The following is a 21,201-nucleotide window of genomic DNA, read 5'->3' as shown; positions in this document are numbered from 1 at the left end:
GAGGGAGCGGGGGAGGGCCAAGCTTCCCTACCTGTCTGAAGAATGGAGAACTTCAGACAAGTACAGTGGTACCTCGCAAGACGAAAATAATTCGTTCTGCGAGTTTTTTCGTCTTGCGGTTTTTTTCGTCTTGCGAAGCACGGATTTTGGAAAAGCTTCAAAAATCACCAAAGTCTTCAAAAACCTCAAAAAAGGCTACCACACCGCTTGCTATGAGTTGCTCCTCGAAGTCAAGTCGCAACTGCACCCCCTGAATGCATGGTTTCAAGAAAAAGGAAACAAACTTGCAAGACAAAGGAAACAAACTTGCAAGACGTTTTCGTCTTGCGAAGCAACTCAAAAAACGAAAAACTCTTTCGTCTTGCGAGTTTTTCGTCTTACGAGGCATTCGTCTTGCGAGGTACCACTGTAGTTCTGTGGGCTCTGTTGCCTCCTTGTTAATTCCTACAGTTACAAGAGGTACACCTGAACCCACACATGTGTACACCATTGTGTAGATCCATTGTGCACTCTTGAGAAGAACAGAACCTCTGTAAAAAAAAAATGCATGTATACCCTTAACCCTTAGGCCTCTTATGATTTGTCACAGCAGGAAGTGGAACAAAGATTGGTTTATTACATGGAAATGAAAGAGGTAGATTATATGGGTACTGCTTTAGACACTGAGGTTATGACTACATGGGAAGCAAATAATCATTCCATACATATACACACCTTAGTCCTAAAGAATGAAAGACTCTCCAACTACCCAAAATCCTGAACAGTAAGCACAGCCATGTGGCAGCTCCCTCCCCACAGAAGTGCATCTGGGGCCTTCAATATGCAGCTTCCGGTATATGCTAAAGACACACCTTATTTGCCTTGCTTTTGACACTTGAGGTGTGTATTTTTAGGCCCTGCCTTATTTCTGTGATTATTATTATTATTATTATTATTATTATTATTATTATTATTACGGCTCTTATTTGTTTCTACAGTGCCATCCATGTACACGGCACAGAGCAGAGAAGCAGAATATGACACATGAATACAACCTCCCTCCTCCCCAGCGCCGTGATTGGAGAGTCCCACCGATATCCCTCCATCTCATTAGAGGTTAGACCTGCCAGTCGCAAAAGAGCTCCCTCCCCCTCTCCTTCTCACTGCCTTTTGCTCCATTTGCAAGCTTGGTTTCGCTCCTAGCAGACACACACTTCAGATTAAAATAGGGAACAGGCTTCAATAAAATATATTTAATAAAATAATAAAATAGGGAACAGGAGCAACGGCATGCATGCCAGCACAGTGCTCGGTGCCAGACATCCCTTTGCAAGGTTGCATCACCCAACCAGCCTCTTCCTTTGTTGTTGAGTCCAGAGGGGGTTTCTACTTATTATTATTTATTTATTTATTTATTTATTTATTTATTTATTTATTTATTTATTAATTATACCCCGCCCATCTGGCTGGGCTTCCCCAGCCACTCTGGGCAGCTTCCAAAAAAAAATATTAAAATACTGTAATACATCAAACATTAAAGGCTTCCCTAAACAGGGCTGCCTTCAGATGTCTTCTAAAAGTCTGGTAGTTGTTCTTCTCTTTGACATCTGGTGGGAGGGGTTCCACAGGGAGGGCGCCACTACCGAGAAGGCCCTCTGCCTGGTTCCCTGTAACTTGGCTTCTTGCAGTGAGGGAACCACCAGAAGGCCCTCGGTGCTAGACCTCAGTGTCCGGGTAGAATGATGGGGGTGGAGACGCTCCTTCAGATATACATGGCCACTTGAATGAGAATAAGACCCCTGTGTGTGACAATGTCAGCTTCTGGGTTTCCCATAGGGGTGTCGGGTTGGCCACAACAAGAGCAAGACACTGGATGAGATGAACTCCCCGGCCTGATCCAACGGGACTCTTTTTAATTCGCGTGCCCCTGTTTTCTCTTTTGAGTTTGCTGCTGGCAACCGCTGCCTCCTTCCGCTTTCTCACTTCTAAGCCCCGTGTTGCTGCTTTATAGGTTCTTCAAGCTGTTTGCTTGCAATAGAGGTCAGGCGAAAGCACAGCCAGGACGGATGTGGTAAGCTGCCCTATATAGCGTTATAATAAACCCTTTGGTGTTTCCAAGGCCTATGAGCTGAGCTGCATGCCTGGCTGGGGGTAAGGCTGCAATGCTTAGGGTGGGAGAAGGTGGTGACAATGACATCATTCCTACTTTGCTCTTTTGAGTCATACAGAGAAGCGGTGAAGTCAGTGAGGGGCAGTTCACCCTAGTTTGGGGGAGGAGGCAGGACAGTGGTTCAGCAGAGGACTCAAGGGAAGCTGGCGGAGGATGGAGTTTTCTGCTTTAGTGACAGGTTTGGGACCTCACTTTTCTCTTTCTGCCTCAAAACTGAATTCCAACATCCGTATTTTCTCATGTCCTCCCTTTGTCACTGTGTTTCTTCCCTATACAGTGGTACCTCAGGTTACATACGCTTCAGGTTACAGACTCCGCTAACCCAGAAATAGTGCTTCAGGTTAAGAACTTTGTTTCAGGATGAGAACAGAAATCGTGCTCCGGCGGTGCGGCAGCAGCAGGAGGCCCCATTAGCTAAAGTGGTGCTTCAGGTTAAGAACAGTTTCAGGTTAAGTACGGACCTCCGGAACGAAGTAAGTACTTAACCTGAGGTACCACTGTATATTTTTTTCTTCTTCCTCTAGTCTCTCTCCAGAGCTTTTCCCCCACAATCGGTTTGTGCAAAATCAGCTTGGCTTCTGTCCTTGCCAAAGTGGTTTGGACCGGCCTTTTAAAAGCATTATTTGCCGCAACTCTTCTGGAAATAGCCCTTGGATAAGAGGCAAAAATGGGAAGGGTGAATCTTTCTGCAGCTCAGTAACTTTCCCTTCCCCGGTTTCTGTTTGTTTTTCAGCTGCTAAAGATGCAGACAGGGACCAACCCTTAAAATGTTGCCCATGTTCCTTTGTCCCTCCTCATCCCTCTAGCTGAGTTACTCGTGAGGAGATGAAGTGCCAAATTGTAACTGCACTGAGTAGGTTGACTGGAAATGCTGCTTCATTCACTTTCATAGGCCACATGCACTCCCTTTTCATTTTTGCCCTCTTTCGAGGTACAGTGGTTCCTCACATTAAGTACTTAATTCCTTCTGGAGGTCCGTTCTTAACCTGAAACTGTTCTTAACCTGAAGCACCACTTTAGCTAATGGGGCCTCCTGCTGCCGTGGCGCAATTTCTGTTCTCATCCTGAAGCACAGTTCTTAGCCCGAGGTACTATTTCTGGGTTAGCGAAGTCTGTAACCTGAAGCGTCTGTAACCTGAAGCGTCTGTAACCTGAAGCGTCTGTTACCCAAGGTACCACTGTACTACTCTGAACATTTATTTATTTATTTAACAGGATTTATATACTGCTTAGCCATCAAAGCCTCTTAAGCGGTTTACATAAAACAGCATAAAATGTACTTTAAAATACTGATAATCTCAGTCAGCATTTAAATGTTGCAAAGCAAATACTGAGTTACTAGGATGTTTGTGTATAACATTAAGGTTCTATTTATCAAAATTTCAAAATACAAATATAGCCAGTAGTTTGAAAAACAATAACTATACCTAATCAAATAAAATTAGTTGTGAAAATACATGTCTGGGTAGGCTTGTCTAAACAAAAAGGTGTTTAGCAGGTGTTGAAAAGAAGCTAAACAGTCTTGCATAACATCAATGGTCAGGTAAGTTCCAGAGTTTAGCTGCTGCTGCACCAAAGGGTTGATTCCTTGCCAGCATGGAATGAACATTATGTGGCAGTTGTTAAGACTGCTAGTTCTTAAAATTGGCTAGTTGTTATGCCTGAAAACAAACCTTAACTACTGGATTCTTTTGCCCCATCCTTTTGTGCCTGCCAAACAGCTGTGTCATGCTTATGATAATATTTTATTCTCTTGTTAATTGTGCTGTTTTAAATGTGCATTTTATATTTGACTTCACTTAGCAATGTTGTAGGGGTTTGTTTGTTTTTTGAAATGTTTAAGATTTTTCTTTGTTAACTTTGTGTTAAATATGTATTCTGTAGTTGACCTCCTTTGTAATGTTTTATTTTTAAATCTTTAAGATAATATTTTAGTTTTATGTTAATTATGCTGCTTTGGCTGTATACTCTATATTTGACTTTCTTCAGATTGTTTTATTGATGTTTTATTGATGTTTTAATATTCTGTAAACAGCTTTGAGATTTTTCTTAAAAATATAAAGCTGTATAGAAATGAAATAATAATAATAATAATAATAATAATAGGGTTTCAACAAAGCAGGTACAATGAACAACAAAGAACTCCCAGCCCTGTTGGGGGTGAAGTCTGTTCAAGGAAAGTCTATTTCTAGTGATAATATGCCATAGAGTTTTCAATATTTTAGTTATCTCAAGCTATCTTGCCATAATGCTTGATGTGTATCTGGCGGTTGATAGCTGTGTTCTTTTGCAGCTGTATACAAAATTTAAATGCTCCATTCCACATCAAAGTTGTTGGTCCCACTGTTGTTGATGTGTTCATTCTCCTTTGCAGTCAAACTTTCCACTAGTGCTAGAAACCAAAGCTGTTGCTACCAAATTTCACACATAGCAGCAGCACAAGTTTTCCAAAACATTGTAATAGCCAATCTCGCAGTTATAAATATAAATGAAAGTACTGTAGTTCCTCATAAACTTCATAATGACATTCATAATTAAAAATGGAAAGTAGAACAACCTGGGGTGGCATTGGGATATCTTGGGATGTTATTGCACCAGCTTCTCCAAAGATTTTTTTCCCTCCAGAATGGTTTAATATTGAGACAGTCCCACCACATATGTAATTATGTTCCTCCCCATATCCAGCAAAGAGGAGATTTTGACATGGGTGTGGGGAGACTTTTACAGTTTTCCAGCCCTGTATTTTGTTGGTCTGTCTCTCTGCCACTGGAGGCTCTGTCTTCAAGTGGGTTTATAGCAGGTTATTTGCTAAGCCAGGGACATGGGTGGCGCTGTGGGTTAAACCACAGAGCCTAGGACTTGCCGATCAGAAGCTCGGCAGTTTGAATCCCCACGAAGTTGCTCGGTCCCTGCTCCTGCCCACCTAGCAGTTCGAAAGCACGTCAAAGTACAAGTAGATAAATAGGTACCGCTCTGACGGGACGGTAAACAGCGTTTCCGTGCGCTGCTCTGGTTCACCAGAAGCGGTATAGTCATGCTGGCCACATGACCCGGAAGCTGTCTGCGGACAAACACCAGCTCCCTCGGCCTATAGAGTGAGATGAGCGCGCAACCCCAGAGTCGGCCACGACTGGACCTAATGGTCAGGGGTCCCTTTACCTTTACCTCTTTGCTAAGCCATGTTTTTCTTTGGGGGAGCATTCCTGTAAATCAAAGTGCCCTTTTCCTAGGACAGGCTCATCCTCTGCCCCACAGCTAATTGGCAGCTTAGGGGCTTGTACTCTCCACCTTCTGCACACACACCCAACAATCAGGCTCTCTTCTACCCTGGCAGGCAACAGGAGTAACACAGCAACAGATTGGGGCTGCAGGCTAAGGAACCCAGAAGGCAGCACACAGCATGTTCTCACCCTGCTCCCCTGCTCCTTGCTTCATTGCGTCTTCTTCATTACTTTCCTTTTCTCACCCAGTCTTTCTCTCTGCCTCCATGTGTTTTGCTGTTCAGTCTCACTCATTTAAGGCCTTTCCATTGATTTTCATGTCTGCCTGCCTGTGGGTGAAACTGCTTTGACCACCTTTTATAGGCATCTGAGGTTTTATTTTGAATATATTGTCATCAACCTCAATCTCTTTTCTTTTTGATTTCAGTCTCATTCTCAGTTCTTTCCTGGATGGTGCCCACTGGAGGTAAGAAGAAAATCAGTTCATCCTTGTAGCCAGTGTCACTAACTTTTGAAAGCCCCATGGGCACTTTTGGATTCTTGTGAGTGCTGCAGCTGCCACCATTTCTGGTTACTTCTTTCCCTATACTGGAAATGCCCTCACCTCAAGACAGAAAGAGAGAGCACACACCCTCACTTGACATTTCCTAGGTGAAAATCAGATTCAGTAGAATTAACCTGAATGTTGAAACCTACTGTTTTGGGGGACAGGGGGCGGGCAGGTGTGGAGGACTCCCTGGTCCTGAATGGGGTAACTGTGCCCCCGAAGGACCAGGTGTGCAGCCTGGGAGTCATTTTGGACTCACCGCTGTCCATGGAGGGGCAGGTCATTTTTGTGTCCAGGGCAGCTGTCTACCAGCTCCATCTGGTATGCAGGCTGAGACCCTCCCTGCCTGCTGACTGTCTCGCCAGAGTAGTGCATGCTCTGGTTATCTCCTGCTTAGACTACTGCAATGCGCTCTACATGGGGCTACCTTTGAAGGTGACCCGGAAACTACAACTAATGAGAGCCAGTGTGGTGTAGTGGTTAAGAGCGGTAGTCTCATAATCTGGGGAACCGGGTTCGCGTCTCCGCTCCTCCACATGCAGCTGCTGGGTGACCTTGGGCCAGTCACACTTCTTTGAAGTCTCTCAGCCCCACTCACCTCACAGAGTGTTTGTTGTGGGGGAGGAAGGGAAAGGAGAATGTTAGCTGCTTTGAGACTCCTGAAGGGGAGTGAAAGGCGGGATATCAAATCCAAACTCTTCTTCTTCTTCTAATCCAGAATGCAGCAGCCAGACTGGTGACTGGGAGCGGCTGCTGAGACCACATAACACCGGTCCTGAAAGACCTGCATTGGCCCCCAGTATGTTTCCAAGCTCAATTCAAAATATTGGTGCTGACCTTGAAAGCCCTAAACAGCCTCGGCCCAGTATACCTGAAGGAGCGTCTCCACCCCCATCGTTCAGCCCAAACACTGAGGTCCAGCTCCAAGGGCCTTCTGGCAGTTCCCTCCCTGTGAGAAGTGATGCTACAGGGAACCACACAGAGGGCTTTCTTGGTAGTGGCACCCACCCTGTGGAACACCCTCTCATCAGATGTCAAGGAAATAAACAACTATCTGAGTTTTAGAAGACATCTGAAGGCAGCCCTGTTTAGGGAAGCTTTTAATGTTTGATGTTTTATCATGTTTTTAATATTCTGCTGGGAGCTGCTCAGAGTGGCTGGAGTATAAATAATAAATTATGATGATTATTATTACAAGGACCAAGGGTAGTGATCAGACTACACAAAAGAATTAAAGACATGGCATGACTGCCCATCAAAGAATGAGTCTTGCTTCCTTGCAAAGAAGTGAAGAGAAGAAGCACACTCGGGAAGTGTGCTGTCTCCCCGGGGCTAAGATCCAAGATGTAACTGAACGACTGCAAGGAATCATAAAACCCACTGACAAATACCCCTTTCTCTTGGTTCATGTGGGAACCAATGACACTGCAAGCAATAGCCTCCAGAAGATCAAAAGAGACTATGAGGCTCTGGGCAGGAAACTGAAGCAATTAAAAGCACAAATTGTCATCTCATCTGTCCTCCCAGTTGAATGATGTGGCCCAGGGAGAGAGGGAAAAATAGTGGAAGTGAACAGCTGGCTTCACAAATGGTGTAAACAGGAACGGTTTGGATTCTTAGATCACGGACTGCAGTTTCTTGAAGATGGACTTCTGGCAAGCGATGGGCTGCACCTCACAACGGTTGGGAGGAACGTTGGGAGACAGTGCTCCTGAAGGTAGGAGTCTATCAATTGATGAAGATGATCATCCAAATGTCATAGAGCAAATGGAGCAAACAGCACGCAGACCTAGTGGTGGGAGGAAAAAATCCTTAAATAAGAGACATGGGGGAATGATTAATGGACTTCAATGTCTGTACACTAATGCGCAAAGCATGGGAAATAAACAAGATGAGCTTGAGCTCTTGGTACAGCAAACTAAATATGACATAAAAGGCATCACTGAAACCTGGTGGGATAAGTCCCACAACTGGAATGTAATAATGGAGGGATACAATCTATTTCAGAGAAACAGACCAGACAAGAAAGGAGGAGGAGTGGCGTTATATGTCAGGGATGTGTATACCTGTGAAGAGATCCAAGATTTAGAACCTCAAAGCCAAAGTGAGAGCATTTGGGTCAAAATTAAGGGAGAGAAGAATAACAGTGACCTCATTGTGGGAGTTTACTATAGATCCCCAAGCCAAACGGAGGACATAGATGATGCCTTCCTGGAACAGATGGCCAAGCATGCAAAAGGAAGGGAGATAGTAGTAATGGGGGACTTCAATTACCCGGATATTTGCTGGATGTCAAACTCAGCCAAGAACATAAGGTCAAACAGATTCCTCACTGGCCTTGCAGACAATTTTGTTGTCCAGAAAGTGGGAGAAGCAACAAGAGGAACAGCCATTTTAGATCTGGTCCTAACCAATGTTGATGACCTGGTTAGTGGGGTAGAAGTGGAAGGATCATTAGGCGCGAGTGATCATGCTCTTCTGAAGTTTACTATACAGCGGAAAGGAGCAGCCAAGCATACTAGGACTCAATTTCTTGACTTTAAGAAAGCCGACTTCATAAAACTTAGGGAAGTACTGGGTGAGATCCCATGGACAGTAATACTAAAAGGAAAGGGTGTTCATGATGGCTGGGAGTTTGTTAAGAGGGAGATAGTAAAAGCACAACTTCAGGCAATACCAATGAGACGGAAACATGGAAGGTGCCTAAAGAAGCCAGGGTGGCTATCTAAAGAACTTTTAACTGAGTTAAGATTTAAAAAGGATGTGTACAAAAAATGGAAAAGGGGGGAAACCACCAAAGAGGAATTCAAACAAATAGCCAGCACGTGTAGACACAAAGTCAGAAAAGCTAAAGCACAGAATGAACTCAGGCTTGCTAGAGAGGTTAAAAGCAACAAAAAAGGCTTTTATGGGTATGTTCATAGCAAAAGGAAGAACAAAGAAACAGTGGGGTCACTCAGAAGAGAAGATGGTGAAATGCAAACAGGGGACACAGAAAGGGCTGAACTCCTCAATGCCTTCTTTGCCTCAGTCTTCTCCGATAAAGAAAACAATGCCCGACCTGAAGAATTTGGAGCAAATGATTCAGCAGAGGAAACACAGCCCAGAATAACTAAGGAGATAGTACAAGAATACTTGGTTAGTTTAGATGTATTCAAGTCTCCAGGGCCAGATGAACTGCATCCAAGAGTATTAAAAGAACTGGCAGATGTGATCTCAGAACCACTGGCAGTCATCTTTGAGAATTCCTGGAGAACAGGCGAAGTCCCGGCAGACTGGAGGAGGACAAATGTTGTCCCTATTTTCAAAAAGGGGGAAAGAGAGGACCCAAATAATTACCGCCCAGTCAGTCTGACATCAATACCAGGGAAGATTCTGGAGCAGATCATTAAGCAAACAGTCTGTGAGCACCTAGAAAGGAATGCTGTGATCACCAATAGTCAGCATGGATTTCTGAAAAATAAGTCATGTCAGACTAACCTGATCTCGTTTTTTGACAGAATTACAAGCCTGGTAGATGAAGGGAATGCAGTGGATGTAGCCTACCTTGATTTCAGCAAGGCATTTGACAAGGTGCCCCATGATATTCTTGTAAAGAAGCAGGTAAAATGCGGTCTTGACTATGCTACCACTCAGTGGATTTGTAACTGGCTGACTGACCGAACCCAAAGGGTGCTCATCAATGATTCCTCTTCATCCTGGAGAAGAGTGACTAGTGGGGTGTCACAGGGTTCTGTCTTGGGCCCGGTCTTATTCAACATCTTTATCAACAACTTGGATGATGGACTCAAGGGCATCCTGATCAAATTTGCAGATGACACCAAACTGGGAGGGGTGGCTAACACCCCAGAGGACGGGATCACACTTCAAAACGACCTTGACAGATTAGAGAATTGGGCCAAAACAAACAAGATGAATTTTAACAGGGAGAAATGTAAAGTATTGCACTTGGGCAAAAAAAATGAGAGGCACAAATACAAGATGGGTGACACCTGGCTTGAGAGCAGTACATGTGAAAAGGATCTAGGAGTCTTGGTTGACCACAAACTTGACATGAGCCAACAGTGTGACGCGGCAGCTAAAAAAGCCAATGCAATTCTGGGCTGCATCAATAGGAGTATAGCATCTAGATCAAGGGAAGTAATAGTGCCACTGTATTCTGCTCTGGTCAGACCTCACCTGGAGTACTGTGTCCAGTTCTGGGCACCACAGTTCAAGAAGGACACGGACAAACTGGAACGTGTCCAGAGGAGGGCAACCAAAATGGTCAAAGGCCTGGAAACGATGCCTTATGAGGAACGGCTAAGGGAGCTGGGCATGTTTAGCCTGGAGAAGAGGAGGTTAAGGGGAGATATGATAGCCATGTTCAAAGGATGTCACATAGAGGAGGGAGAAAGGTTGTTTTCTGCTGCTCCAGAGAAGCGGACACGGAGCAATGGTTCCAAACTACAAGAAAGAAGATTCCACCTAAACATTAGGAAGAACTTCCTGGCAGTAAGAGCTGTTCGACAGTGGAATTTGCTGCCAAGGAATGTGGTGGAGTCTCCTTCTTTGGAGGTCTTTAAGCAGAGGCTTGACAACCATATGTCAGGAGTGGTCTGATGGTGTTTCCTGCTTGGCAGGGGGTTGGACTCGATGGCCCTTGTGGTCTCTTCCAACTCTATGATTCTATGATTCTATGATTCTAACTTCTGTCTCTGCACATGTTTTAGAGAGCAAAATGTGTCCAAAAGCAAACCATGACAGATAGATGCGTGGTTTGAGGAGGGGGAAGATCTGCATTTATGGGATGGGGGCAGATATAAAGGCTCTGTGAAATATAAGCAAGGCATTGTTACACTGTAAGCACCTTAACTCGTCCTTTCTAAAATGCAGGTATTTCCAGGCTCTGTACAAGTCTATTGTAGAGAGAGAACACAAACAATGGACAACAGGGGGAAATGAAGGTCAATAGATTAAACTAGGATGTGACTGAAGATCCCCACATCAAGGATCTCCCCCAAACCCACTTCCCCACCCAGGCTCCAGATATCCTATCATTGACAATGCCTTGGGCTGGATTCTGACCCAGAATACTTCTCTGCTTATCTCTGATACCAGAACTAAAAACCACACATAGCTAGGTTTGGTGCTCAGCTGCAAATATTGGGGTTTAGAGTTCAGGAGCAGAAAGAGGTCAATGAAAAATTGGCTGGAGGAGGAGGTCCAAGGGAAAGATGTAAATTGGCCTCTCCTTTCCTTCCTCAGGTTATCTGACGGCTCCACCTCCACCAGCACCCAGGCTGACCACTTCTCCTGCAAACACCACCTTTGTCAGAGGAGAGAAAGTCCAGTTTATATGCCACCGACCAGAAGGGCATAAGGGAGAGTGGTTCTATTTCTTTAAGGCCACCAAACATGGTCAGTGGTCCGAATATAGAATAATAAACCGCAGTATCTTGGAAGTCTCCACAATGCATCTGGAGTCAAGGGAAAGGTTTGTGTGTTCTTACTGGAGGAAAAACAGGGAAGGAAGGGAGTCTGCAAAGAGCAACCAGGTTGTGCTCTCTGTTACTGGTAAGAAGCTTTCTTCTTGTGAATGAATTACTCTCTCCCCAGCGCCAAAGGCCAGCCCCATCTGGATGTGATGAAAGTGTGGAAAGGACACAAACCAGAATGTTGAAGTTACAGATAGGTAGCCGTGTTGGTCTGCCATAGTCAAAACAAAATAAAAAAATTCCTTCCAGTAGCACCTTAAAGACCAACTAAGTTAGTTCTTGGTATGAGCTTTCGTGTGCATGCACACTTCTTCAGATACGAAGAAGTGTGCATGCACACGAAAGCTCATACCAAGAACTAACTTAGTTGGTCTTTAAGGTGCTACTGGAAGGAATTTTTTTATTTTGTTTTCAGAATGTTGTAGTTTCCTAGCAGCTCAGGGAGTCATACCTGGAGAAAGCTGGGAGTTTGGCATCCCAGATGCCATGTTAAGTTCTCCTCTATGAAATGTGGGGTTTCTGTGGCATGTAAACAATAATAAATGTAAACTTTGTGTTGGTTTTTTTGTATTTGGTTTGAAGGGAAAAATACTAGCTAAAACAAAAGGAGAATTCTCTGGATGCCTAGATCCAGGTTTAGGGCAAACACTGTTTGGTGAGAGAGCTCCAGCAGAGATTTAAAACCACAAAATATGTAGCAAAGTAAAGCATGGAAATATAGGCTCCCTTTCTAAGATGCTTCCAAAAAGTTACCCATTTTGCTTAGCATAGAAAGAGGCCACAGCCTTGGCGAGTTAAAAATGGTTTACTTACAAACTCTTTGAAGGTCAGGTTCATATGCTTTTCCATACAGCAGTAAGAAAACACAGGCCATAAGACTTAGATTTCAAAGTGGAGAAAAATTCAAAATTATTTGTATAGAAGCACAAATATAGCCTGCTTGAGCCATGTGGTCTAGGCTTGGAGCATCTAGCTTAGACCTCCTTACTGGTACGGTTCACATGGTGGAATGGGAAGAAAATGGCTTTCCTCCCAAAGTGAGAGGGAGTGACCTAGCTAAGCCTGGCTGGACAGCTTACTCTATGGTCTTAACTCCTTCATGCATTAGAGTTAAGCATATTGATTATATGAGGCTGATTGTCCCACACTTTGACCAGTTTATATGAAATTGCTTTTGGATCACTTTCATTTCTATGTTAACAGGACATTTCATCCTTCTTCTTCTTTCTTTGGCTATCACTCATAGCCAAGTAAGATTGTCTTCCATGAACACAGTCTTAACAGTGAGTCTGTTAATGACTGTGGAGTCCACATGTCCTTTCACAGTGGGGACATAGTTTTCTGGGTGGGAGTTGATCATGGTGAGGGTTTGCCAAACGTGCCTTCCTCTTAGCTCGTTTCTCCCTTTTGTCCTGAGTTCGGGTGTCTTTAAAGCCCATGACACCTTTGGTAAAAGCTGTTCTCCAACTGGAGCGCTCGCAGGCCAGTGTTGCCCAATTGTTGGTGTTCATACTACATTTTTAAAGATTTTCCTTGAGAGAGTCTTTGAACCTCTTTTGTTAACCACCAGCATTACGCTTCCCCTTTTAAAATTCGGAATAGAGTAGTTGCTTTGGAAGACGATAATCGGGCATTTGAAGAACATGACCAGTCCAATAAAGTTGATGTTGAAGAATCATTGCTTCAACACGGGTGATCTTTGCTTCTTCCAGTACACTGACATTAGTTTGCCTGTCTTCCCAAGTGATATGTATTTTTTTTTCGGAGAAACCATTGATGGAAACTTTCGAGGAGTTGGAGATGGTGTTTATAAGTGGTCCATGTTTCACAAGCATACAGCAAGGTTAGTAGTACAATAGCTTTGTAAACAAGCATTTTGGTTTCCCTGTGAATGTTCAAACACTCTGCACTTCAATTGGGAGAAAGGTACACTTGCAGAGCTGAGGCAAAGCTGGATTTCGGCATCAATGTCGGCCCTTGTGGAAATAGGTGAGAAAAGTGATCGACATTTTCCAATGTTACACCATTAAGTTGGATTTGTGGTGCTGCAGATGGGTTGTTTTGTGCTTGTTGGTGCAGCACTTTGGTTTTTTGGATGTTGAGCAATAGGCCAAGCTTTTCGTAAGCTTCTGCGAAGATATCTAGGATGTTTTGGAGGTCATCCTCTGAGTGTGCAAACACTACATTGTCATCAGCATATTGAAGCTCCATGACGGAGGTTATGGAAGGGTATTTCACCCATTTATTCCCCAGCTGACTGGTTTGTTTTTTCTCTTCCTTCCAACCCAGATTTCCCACTCCCTGCCACCCTTTCCCTGAACCCCCTGAATCCTGTTTACACCCATGGAGAACAGATTACCCTGCTCTGCTCAGTTCCTGATGGGCGGGAAGCGGCAGGATACACATTTTACAAGGATTTACAAGGTCAGGCATCTGAGGCGCTTCCCCGTAATGAGTTGATGATTCCCCATAAAGCTTTGTGTGTTGGTGAAGATACGGCCGGGAACTACAGCTGTGCATATTCCCTCAGATTAGAAGATAAAGAAATCCAGTCTCTACGTAGCAACGTCATCTCTGTAGTAATGGAAGGTGAGCAAGTTCTCTATTTTTTCCATTATTTTTAAAATCATTTTTTTAAAAAATCACTGCGATATAACAATTTAGCCACAACTCCATCTGGATTTTCCATAAATATATGAACGAGTGAGCAAAAGATGGTCACTGCAGGAGGGGGCGGATTTGAGAATCACCACCAATATTGTAGAGTCTCAAGCTCCCATTTTGGGGGTGGGACAGGGGGAAGGTTGTTCTCTGGCTGGTTCTGGATTCATTAAAAAAAATATTCAGGAAACATAATTGACCACAGGTCTGGCAATCAACAAATCAGGATACTAATCTCAAACCCATGACTCTCATACAGCTGTTTGACCCAGTTATATGACTTCCTGTTAAAAACCAAGTAGACCACAGTCTATTACAGTGGTACCTTGGGTTAAGAACTTAATTCGTTACGGAGGTCCATTCTTAACCTGAAACTGTTCATAACCTGAAGCACCACTTTAGCTAATGGGGCCTCCTGCTGCTGCTGTGCCACTGCTGCACGATTTCTGTTCTCATCCTGAAGCATCCGAGGTACTATTTCTGGGTTAACGGAGTCTGTAACCTGAAGCGTCTGTAACCTGAGGTACCACTGTATTCGTTTTAAGCTTCTGTACTCCTTTGTGGATGAGCCTACCAAAATCCCTTCCTTTTTCTGATGCCAGCAGTGAATGCTTTGCCTAGAGTGGTGAACAGAGATTTCCTGCACTTTACTTGCTCAGTCAACAGGAACTGTGAATAGTTCATAGGGGGCCAGAGTAGAAAAGTCTGACCCCAGTTACTGTCCAAGAGACCCTTTTCATTTGGTCAAGCATTGAGAAGGTGAGGGTGTGCTTATATTTTTTTCCCCCGAGGGATATTGTAAAGGGCTTTTCAGAACTTAATGATTTTCTGAAAGTGATGTTTCCTACCTGACTTGGGCCTTCAAGAACAAGACTGATTTTTTTTTTAAAAAAAAAACCCTTATCCTTTCTGATTTCCTTTTCTCAGATTCCTCTCCATCACCAGGTCCATCACTGCTCTATGCATGTTTGGCTGTCCCATTTGTGATCCTGATGATTTCACTCACTTTTTACTGCAGATGGAAAAAGACTGATGGTAAGCGATGGGGGTTGGAGGTTATCTCTTTGCATTTCATAGCCTGAAATTGGGGGCTTTTCCCCACTTCCCCACTCTCTGTCCTGCTCTTTCTGGACACTAGTCTGTGCTTAAAAGCTCTGTGTCTAAGCCCTTTTTCCCCCTTTGCCCCAGAGCTTTCCCTGCAGAAATCTGCTCTTTAAATCTCAATCAGAGCAAATGGCTATCTGCAGAAAACTCAAATGGATGTTTGTTCCGATTGAGTACTAAAGAGCAAGTTTTCACAGGGAAAGCTCTGGAACTAAAACACACAAACTTGGACACAGAGATTTTAAGTGTGGACCTGTTCCTGGAAAGTAAATGTGAATAATCTTGTTTTGATGGAGAGAGAGAGAGAGAGAGAGAGAGAGAGAGAGAGAGATTTGCAGAGGCTGTATGGTCCTCCTGTCTGGATGGATGTGAGTTTGCAAGGCAACGGCCAGCAGGGGTGACAATATTATGTGTTTTCACTCTTTTGCTCTGTTTCTTTGGAAGCAGTGAAATGTTGGGGGAAATCTGAGCTAGAAGAACGGGAGCAGGAGGGACCAGGTGATCTTGGAACACTGGAGCCCCAGACAACACGCAGTCAGGTAAGGGGTGAGATTAATAACCATTCCATCCTTAGAAAACGGCACAACAACCTTCGTGGAACATGCTGCCGCCGCAGGATACGATAGTGGCAATTATTATGGAAAGAATATTAGCTGATTTCATGGACAGAGATGTCCATGAATAGTTATTAACACTGGGAACCAGCTGGCAGTTCTGTGTCCAAAGACAAGACATAGGTTTGTCCTCTTCATAGCTGCTTGTGAGCGTCCCAGGGGGCATTTGACTGCCTGGTGTTAAATGGTGCATGTTCGTAAGGCAGGCATAGGCAAACACGGCCCTCCAGATGTTTTGGGACTACAATTCCCATCATCCCTGACCACTGGTCCTGTTAGCTAGGAATGATGGGAGTTGTAGTCCCAAAACATCTGGAGGGCTGTTTGCCTATTCCTGTTGTAAGGGGATATTTGCCAGTGCACACTCACTGTTCATCCAAGGTTATGAGTAATTGGATATGAATACAGACTGTGACCTGGTGTTAAGCAAAATACACAAAACTGAGCTAGATCAGCCCTTGAGCTGACTTAGCAGGGCAGTTCTTGATTATCAAAAGGTGCTGGGCATTGTTTAGCCCGCCATATCAAATAAATCCAATTCCCTGGGTTCCTTGAAGACATTTCCTGAGAGCTGAAAGTTTGTTATTGGAGTGAAATTCCCTGATCTGGACCTTGTGCAGTGTGGAAACAAATTAGCTTTACCACAAGAATGTTTTACTGCAAAACTGTCTTAAACTAGTTACAAAATAAAATGTCGACAAATACAAAGTAACGCATTGCTCTAAACAAACTAGCAAGGTGTTCCTATCTTCTTTAAGTCCTTAACATAGGCCAAGAACTATGTAAACATTACCTTTTATTCACATTTATATCTTTAAGATGGAATCCCTTTGCATTTGTAAACAAACTCTAAAAAGTGGGGAGAAAAGCTTCATTCTCAACGGGCCCTTTCTGGTTTAATTGGTGAGCAACGGCACATTTGAGTTTCTTCTGTTTTCACAGGGCTCAGGTGCCACCTATGCCCTCCTCCCCTTTTGTTCCGCTGCAACTTCCTCAGGACCAGTGACGGAGAATGAGCTCCAGCCGGTTGAAGAGGAGGGGCTGTTGTACAGTGAGATTCTCTTTCCACCTAACAACAGAAGAAGAAATTGAAGACAATTGTAGAGGTTTCTGGACAAGTTGGGTCCTACATTGCTAGCCAATTAGTGGATTGCACTGAGGGATTTCTGACAGGCATCTTGATTGTCATATCAAATGCCAATGTTTTGTGTAAACTGTGTCTGGAACTATGCAAAACTTGCTACATCCTCAGGAATATCACACCTTGGCCTGCCTGAGCCACAGTAACCCCACCTTAGGTGTGATATAGTAATTTCTGACTGTTTGTAGAGCGGATGTCCTCCTTCACACCACAATTTTTGTTGTTGTTTAGTCGTGTCTGACTCTTCGTGACCCCATGGACCAGAGCACGCCAGGCACTCCCGTCTTCCACTGCCTCCCGCAGTTTGGTCAAACTCTTAAAAGAGTTGTTTTGTCTTGGTTCAGGGTCTCTCTTTCCTCACAAGGAGGGGAGGGAACTCTGTTGCAACAGAAAAATAAAGATCCACCTTGCTTTCACTGCCTCCTGCCTCCATCCATTCATCTCTGACCGATCAGGGACTTAGGGGACTCAGTTCCGTGGGGTAGTTGGGCAGCAAAAGCAAACCACCCCTATTTTTTCTGTATCTCTGTTAACAAGGCCTAGTACAAGACACCCACCCTCACCCCCCACACAATGTCTCGGCATGATGTGAGGTGAAAAGTTGCTTTTCAATTTTTCAAGTCAGCTGCATGCAGTTTCTTCCTTACTTCCAGGCCCACGCTGCTGTCAATTCTGAAGAAGCTTTAGTGGGTGAGGGAGGTGAAGCCACAAGAGGCTTGGATGTGGTTAGCTGCTGTTGACAGTGTTAAACAACATCTAGGCTGTCTCCATGGCCCCCGAGCTGAGTTGTGCGCAGGGGCTGGTAGCGCCGTGTGGGTGTGTACCTGCCCATACATTTCCTGGCTTGGTCTTTTGGGTTGGGAAATAATAGAATCGGGTATGTCTAGTTTGCAACCTCTTTTTGGGCAGAAGACAGCGATGAGCTGAGGAACCAGCTTTCAAGAAACACTGAGCGAGCATGGCATCTGTGACATTGGTGACAGGTTTGAGACCTCCCTTCTCTCTCTTGGATGCAAAACGCCCCACCTGTCGATATCTCCCCTCCCCAGTTCCTCATGTCTTTTCTTTTCTTTCCTGCCAGTTTCTCTCCTGACCCACCTCTGGGGATCAGCCTGTGCAGGTAAAGTTGACTTCTGGTTCTTGCTATGACAATTTCAGCCCGTCTTCGATAGGTGGTGCAGTTAGGAATCACGCTTTAAACGATTGGAGACAACTCTTGCTCATTTAGCAGCTCTGAAAAGGTAGAACTCAACAGGTGGAGCTTTCCAGAGCATGTTGATTAGCCTATCTTCCCCTTTTGGATTTCTGCCTGTTCATCAGTTGCTAAAAGCAGAGAAAGGAACTTTGCAGGAATAAGGTGGGACTCTCGATAGTGGCAGCAAATTCAAGGCTGCAGGCCACTGCCTTCAGTGGGTCTTCTCCACGTGTGACTAAGATTGGAGACAACCTATTAACTCAACACAGAGCAAACTAAAAGAAGTTGTTGTTGTTGTTGTTGTTTAGTCTTGTCCGACTCTTCGTGACCCCATGCACCAGAGCACGCCAGGCTCTCCTGTCTTCCACTGCCTCCCGCAGTTTGGTCAGACTCATGCTGGTAGCTTCGAGAACACTGTCCCACCATCTCGTCCTCCGTCATCCCCTTCTCCTTGCGCCCTCCATCTTGCCCAACATCAGGGTCTTTTCCAGGGAGTCTTCTCTTCTCATGAGGTGGCCAAAGTATTGGAGCCTCAGTTTCAGGATCTGTCCTTCCAGTGAACACTCAGGGCTGATTTCCTTAAGAATGGAGAGGTTTGATCTTCTTGCAGTCCATGGGAGTCTCCTCCAGCACCATAATTCAAAAGAAAGAAGTTACTGGCATATACCGTAATTTATGGTTATCATTATACCATAAATTATTATACCATAAATCAGAACCAGCGTTCTTTATGCTGTATGAAAAAGGTGTCAGAAGGTGGAGTTTCATATTTGCATTTCCCCATTGCTTTTCTGCAAATATAATAGAGATTACAAGTTCTTTGAGACAGCTGAATTGAGATTTAAAAATTTGTACACTCTATCTTAATTTGATAAGGTATTCGCCTTGTGTGTAAAGAAAAGGAAAAATAAAATAACGAAACAGATCCTGTACTTAGCAATGTCAACTTGGAGAATGGTGGAATGAGTTTAGATAGGATGGAACGAATTATGGGGCAGATGGGGGATGTTATCTCTGATTTTTTCCTATTCCAATGGCTGATTAAAAAGCTCATTTCTATTGCTGTATAATTAAGGCAAATAATGCACTAATTGCATCCACTCCTGCTCTTAAATCCTTGTGTAAGAAGTCTATAAATAGAAGGGGAAGAATAATCCAGAAATTGAATGTGAAATAACTACGGTAAATCCAAAATTGTTTGCAAAATAACAATTTTCAACTTGCCACACCAAGAAGAACATTTAAATCCATACCGGGGGGGGGGGGAGAATCTGGGAGGCGGAAATGAGGGTGTGGGTGGGAATGAAGTAAAACTGAAAAATGGGTTGGGGAGGTGAATGGAAAAGTATTTTTCACACAAAGAGGCCTTTATTTGAAAGGCTGGTAGTGGAATTTTGTTTTGATGCATAAACTTGATAGAACTGGCTCATTACAGAAATTATATACGGTGGTGGATAAACCCAACTGCCCAAGGTTGGGTTAGTCTTTTGTAACGATTAGAGTAAATAATTAGCATAAACATCTAATTTCATTTCCAAATGTCTCCTAAAGTTGTATGAGAAACGGGCAATCTGCCATTTTCAGTTGTTTTTTTCATTTTACCAATCTCAAATTCCCCATGTTTTCACATCCGGCTTCTGATGTTTTTAAGTCCTTGTGAAAATTCATCAGCTTTAAAGTGCGAATTTCTCGTGATATACCCATTCTTATACAATTTTGCCTAACATACACATTTCTGCAGATGAATCTTCTCCGATATAATGCATTTTTGTATGCTGTTTTCATAATATATATACCGGGTGTCATCAGCATACTGGTGATACCGAACCCTCAAACCCTGGACAAGCTCTTCTAGCAGTTTCATGTAAATGTTAAATAGCATGGAGGACATGAAGGAAGGAAGGAAGGAACAGAGCAGCTGTAAAACAGGGCCTCCAGTCCCATGCCAGCAAGGCAGCCCAGGAGGATACCATGGTTGATGGTATCAAAAGCCCCCAAGAAGTCCAGCAGAACCAACAGGCACACATTCCCCCTGTCTAGTTCTCTCTAGGCATTGTTCAAAGATAGTGTTATAAGAAAAAAAAACCTGCTCCTTTTCCCTTATGGGGTATCCAAGAGCCTGTATAGAGTCCTTACGTGGGTTCCCTATTGGTAGGAGAAAATTACAGAGGCCAACCAGGGTATATTGAGAAACAAAGCGGCTAGTAAGACTGATCTTTATTAAAAGTGTTGCAATAGTGTCCCCACTCACCACATGCAGAAGGGACCCAGAACAATGGCATGCAAGCCCTTATATAGACTTTTGAAACTGCCCACCCTGTAGCCAGAGGCCACTCCCAAAATACCATGCATACATCACAGAAGGAGGCTGTCTACAGCAGAAATCCTGTTTGCCAGGATATCTGTTACTGGTCACTGATTGCACTACCTGGGCAGCCTGGCCATTCTTTTGTGATGTTTAATACTTTAATTCCTGAATCCAGGTCACAGGCTCACCCTATGAGCCTTTTAAGACAGGATTTGTAAGTGAAAAGAGAATTGGAAGGCTTTCCCCATTTGCCTCCCTTACTGCAGAGGAATATCTGAGGTCATTGGGAAAGTCAATATGGCTTCAGGATTGCTCTCTGATACTATTTCAGACACATGGTTTATATGTGTTTGCCTTGTACATTTGTGAACATTTATTTTATATCTGAGATCGGATTGTTAATTGGTGAAAGAAGAGAATGTAAAATTATAGTGTATTAAGATAGATTATAAGGATAAAATAAAGAGGGAAAGGATTTGCTGAAATATTTAACTGAATTTTGTTTTTTGTTTTTTCTTGATCCTTTTTTTCTTTTTTTTATTTGTATGGTATTCTTTTTTTCTATTGTGATACACTGTTTTGTTTTTTGTTTAAATTGGTGTTTTTCTGTTTTATCTGTAACCTTTAAAACCTTAATAAATATTATTTTTTTTAAAAAAAAATATTTTATATCTGAGATCTTCGAATTCTTATAACAATAGAAAGAACAGAGACACGGCAGTAAGTCGAGGCTACGTTTTGAGTGATTGCAGAAACCACACACACCACAATAGTGTTGGTCTGG

General features: G+C 43.6%; 2 protein-coding genes across 11 annotated transcripts in view; both read left to right on the top strand.

Moving 5' to 3' along the window:
* Positions 1 to 21,201, top strand: part of LOC307202117 (Fc receptor-like protein 5) — a 109,318-nt gene that overhangs the window by 53,591 nt on the left and 34,526 nt on the right. The window lies entirely within an intron of this gene.
* Positions 1 to 21,201, top strand: part of LOC307202231 (roundabout homolog 1-like) — a 31,431-nt gene that overhangs the window by 421 nt on the left and 9,809 nt on the right. The window contains exons 2-9 of one of the 5 annotated variants that reach the window (XM_079952054.1): positions 1,991 to 2,050; positions 2,208 to 2,327; positions 5,798 to 5,836; positions 11,165 to 11,473; positions 13,684 to 13,983; positions 14,983 to 15,090; positions 15,604 to 15,698; positions 16,716 to 17,145. In XM_079952054.1, coding sequence (XP_079808180.1) covers positions 2,303 to 2,327; positions 5,798 to 5,836; positions 11,165 to 11,473; positions 13,684 to 13,983; positions 14,983 to 15,090; positions 15,604 to 15,698; positions 16,716 to 16,865 — 1,026 coding nt within the window. In that variant the 5' untranslated portion in view covers positions 1,991 to 2,050; positions 2,208 to 2,302 and the 3' untranslated portion in view covers positions 16,866 to 17,145. Of the gene's footprint in view, positions 1 to 1,990; positions 2,328 to 5,797; positions 5,837 to 11,164; positions 11,474 to 13,683; positions 13,984 to 14,982; positions 15,091 to 15,603; positions 15,699 to 16,715; positions 17,898 to 17,995; positions 18,035 to 21,201 lie in introns of those variants that run through there. The other 4 variants (XM_079952053.1, XM_079952056.1, XM_079952052.1 and 1 more) reach the window with 4 other exon arrangements.

This window comes from Podarcis cretensis (genome assembly GCF_951804945.1).
Source record: "Podarcis cretensis genome assembly, chromosome: 13".
NCBI classification, from domain to species: Eukaryota; Metazoa; Chordata; class Lepidosauria; order Squamata; family Lacertidae; genus Podarcis; species Podarcis cretensis.
The sequence above is the reverse complement of the archived record's forward strand: the minus strand, read 5'-3'. Positions and strand labels throughout refer to the sequence as shown.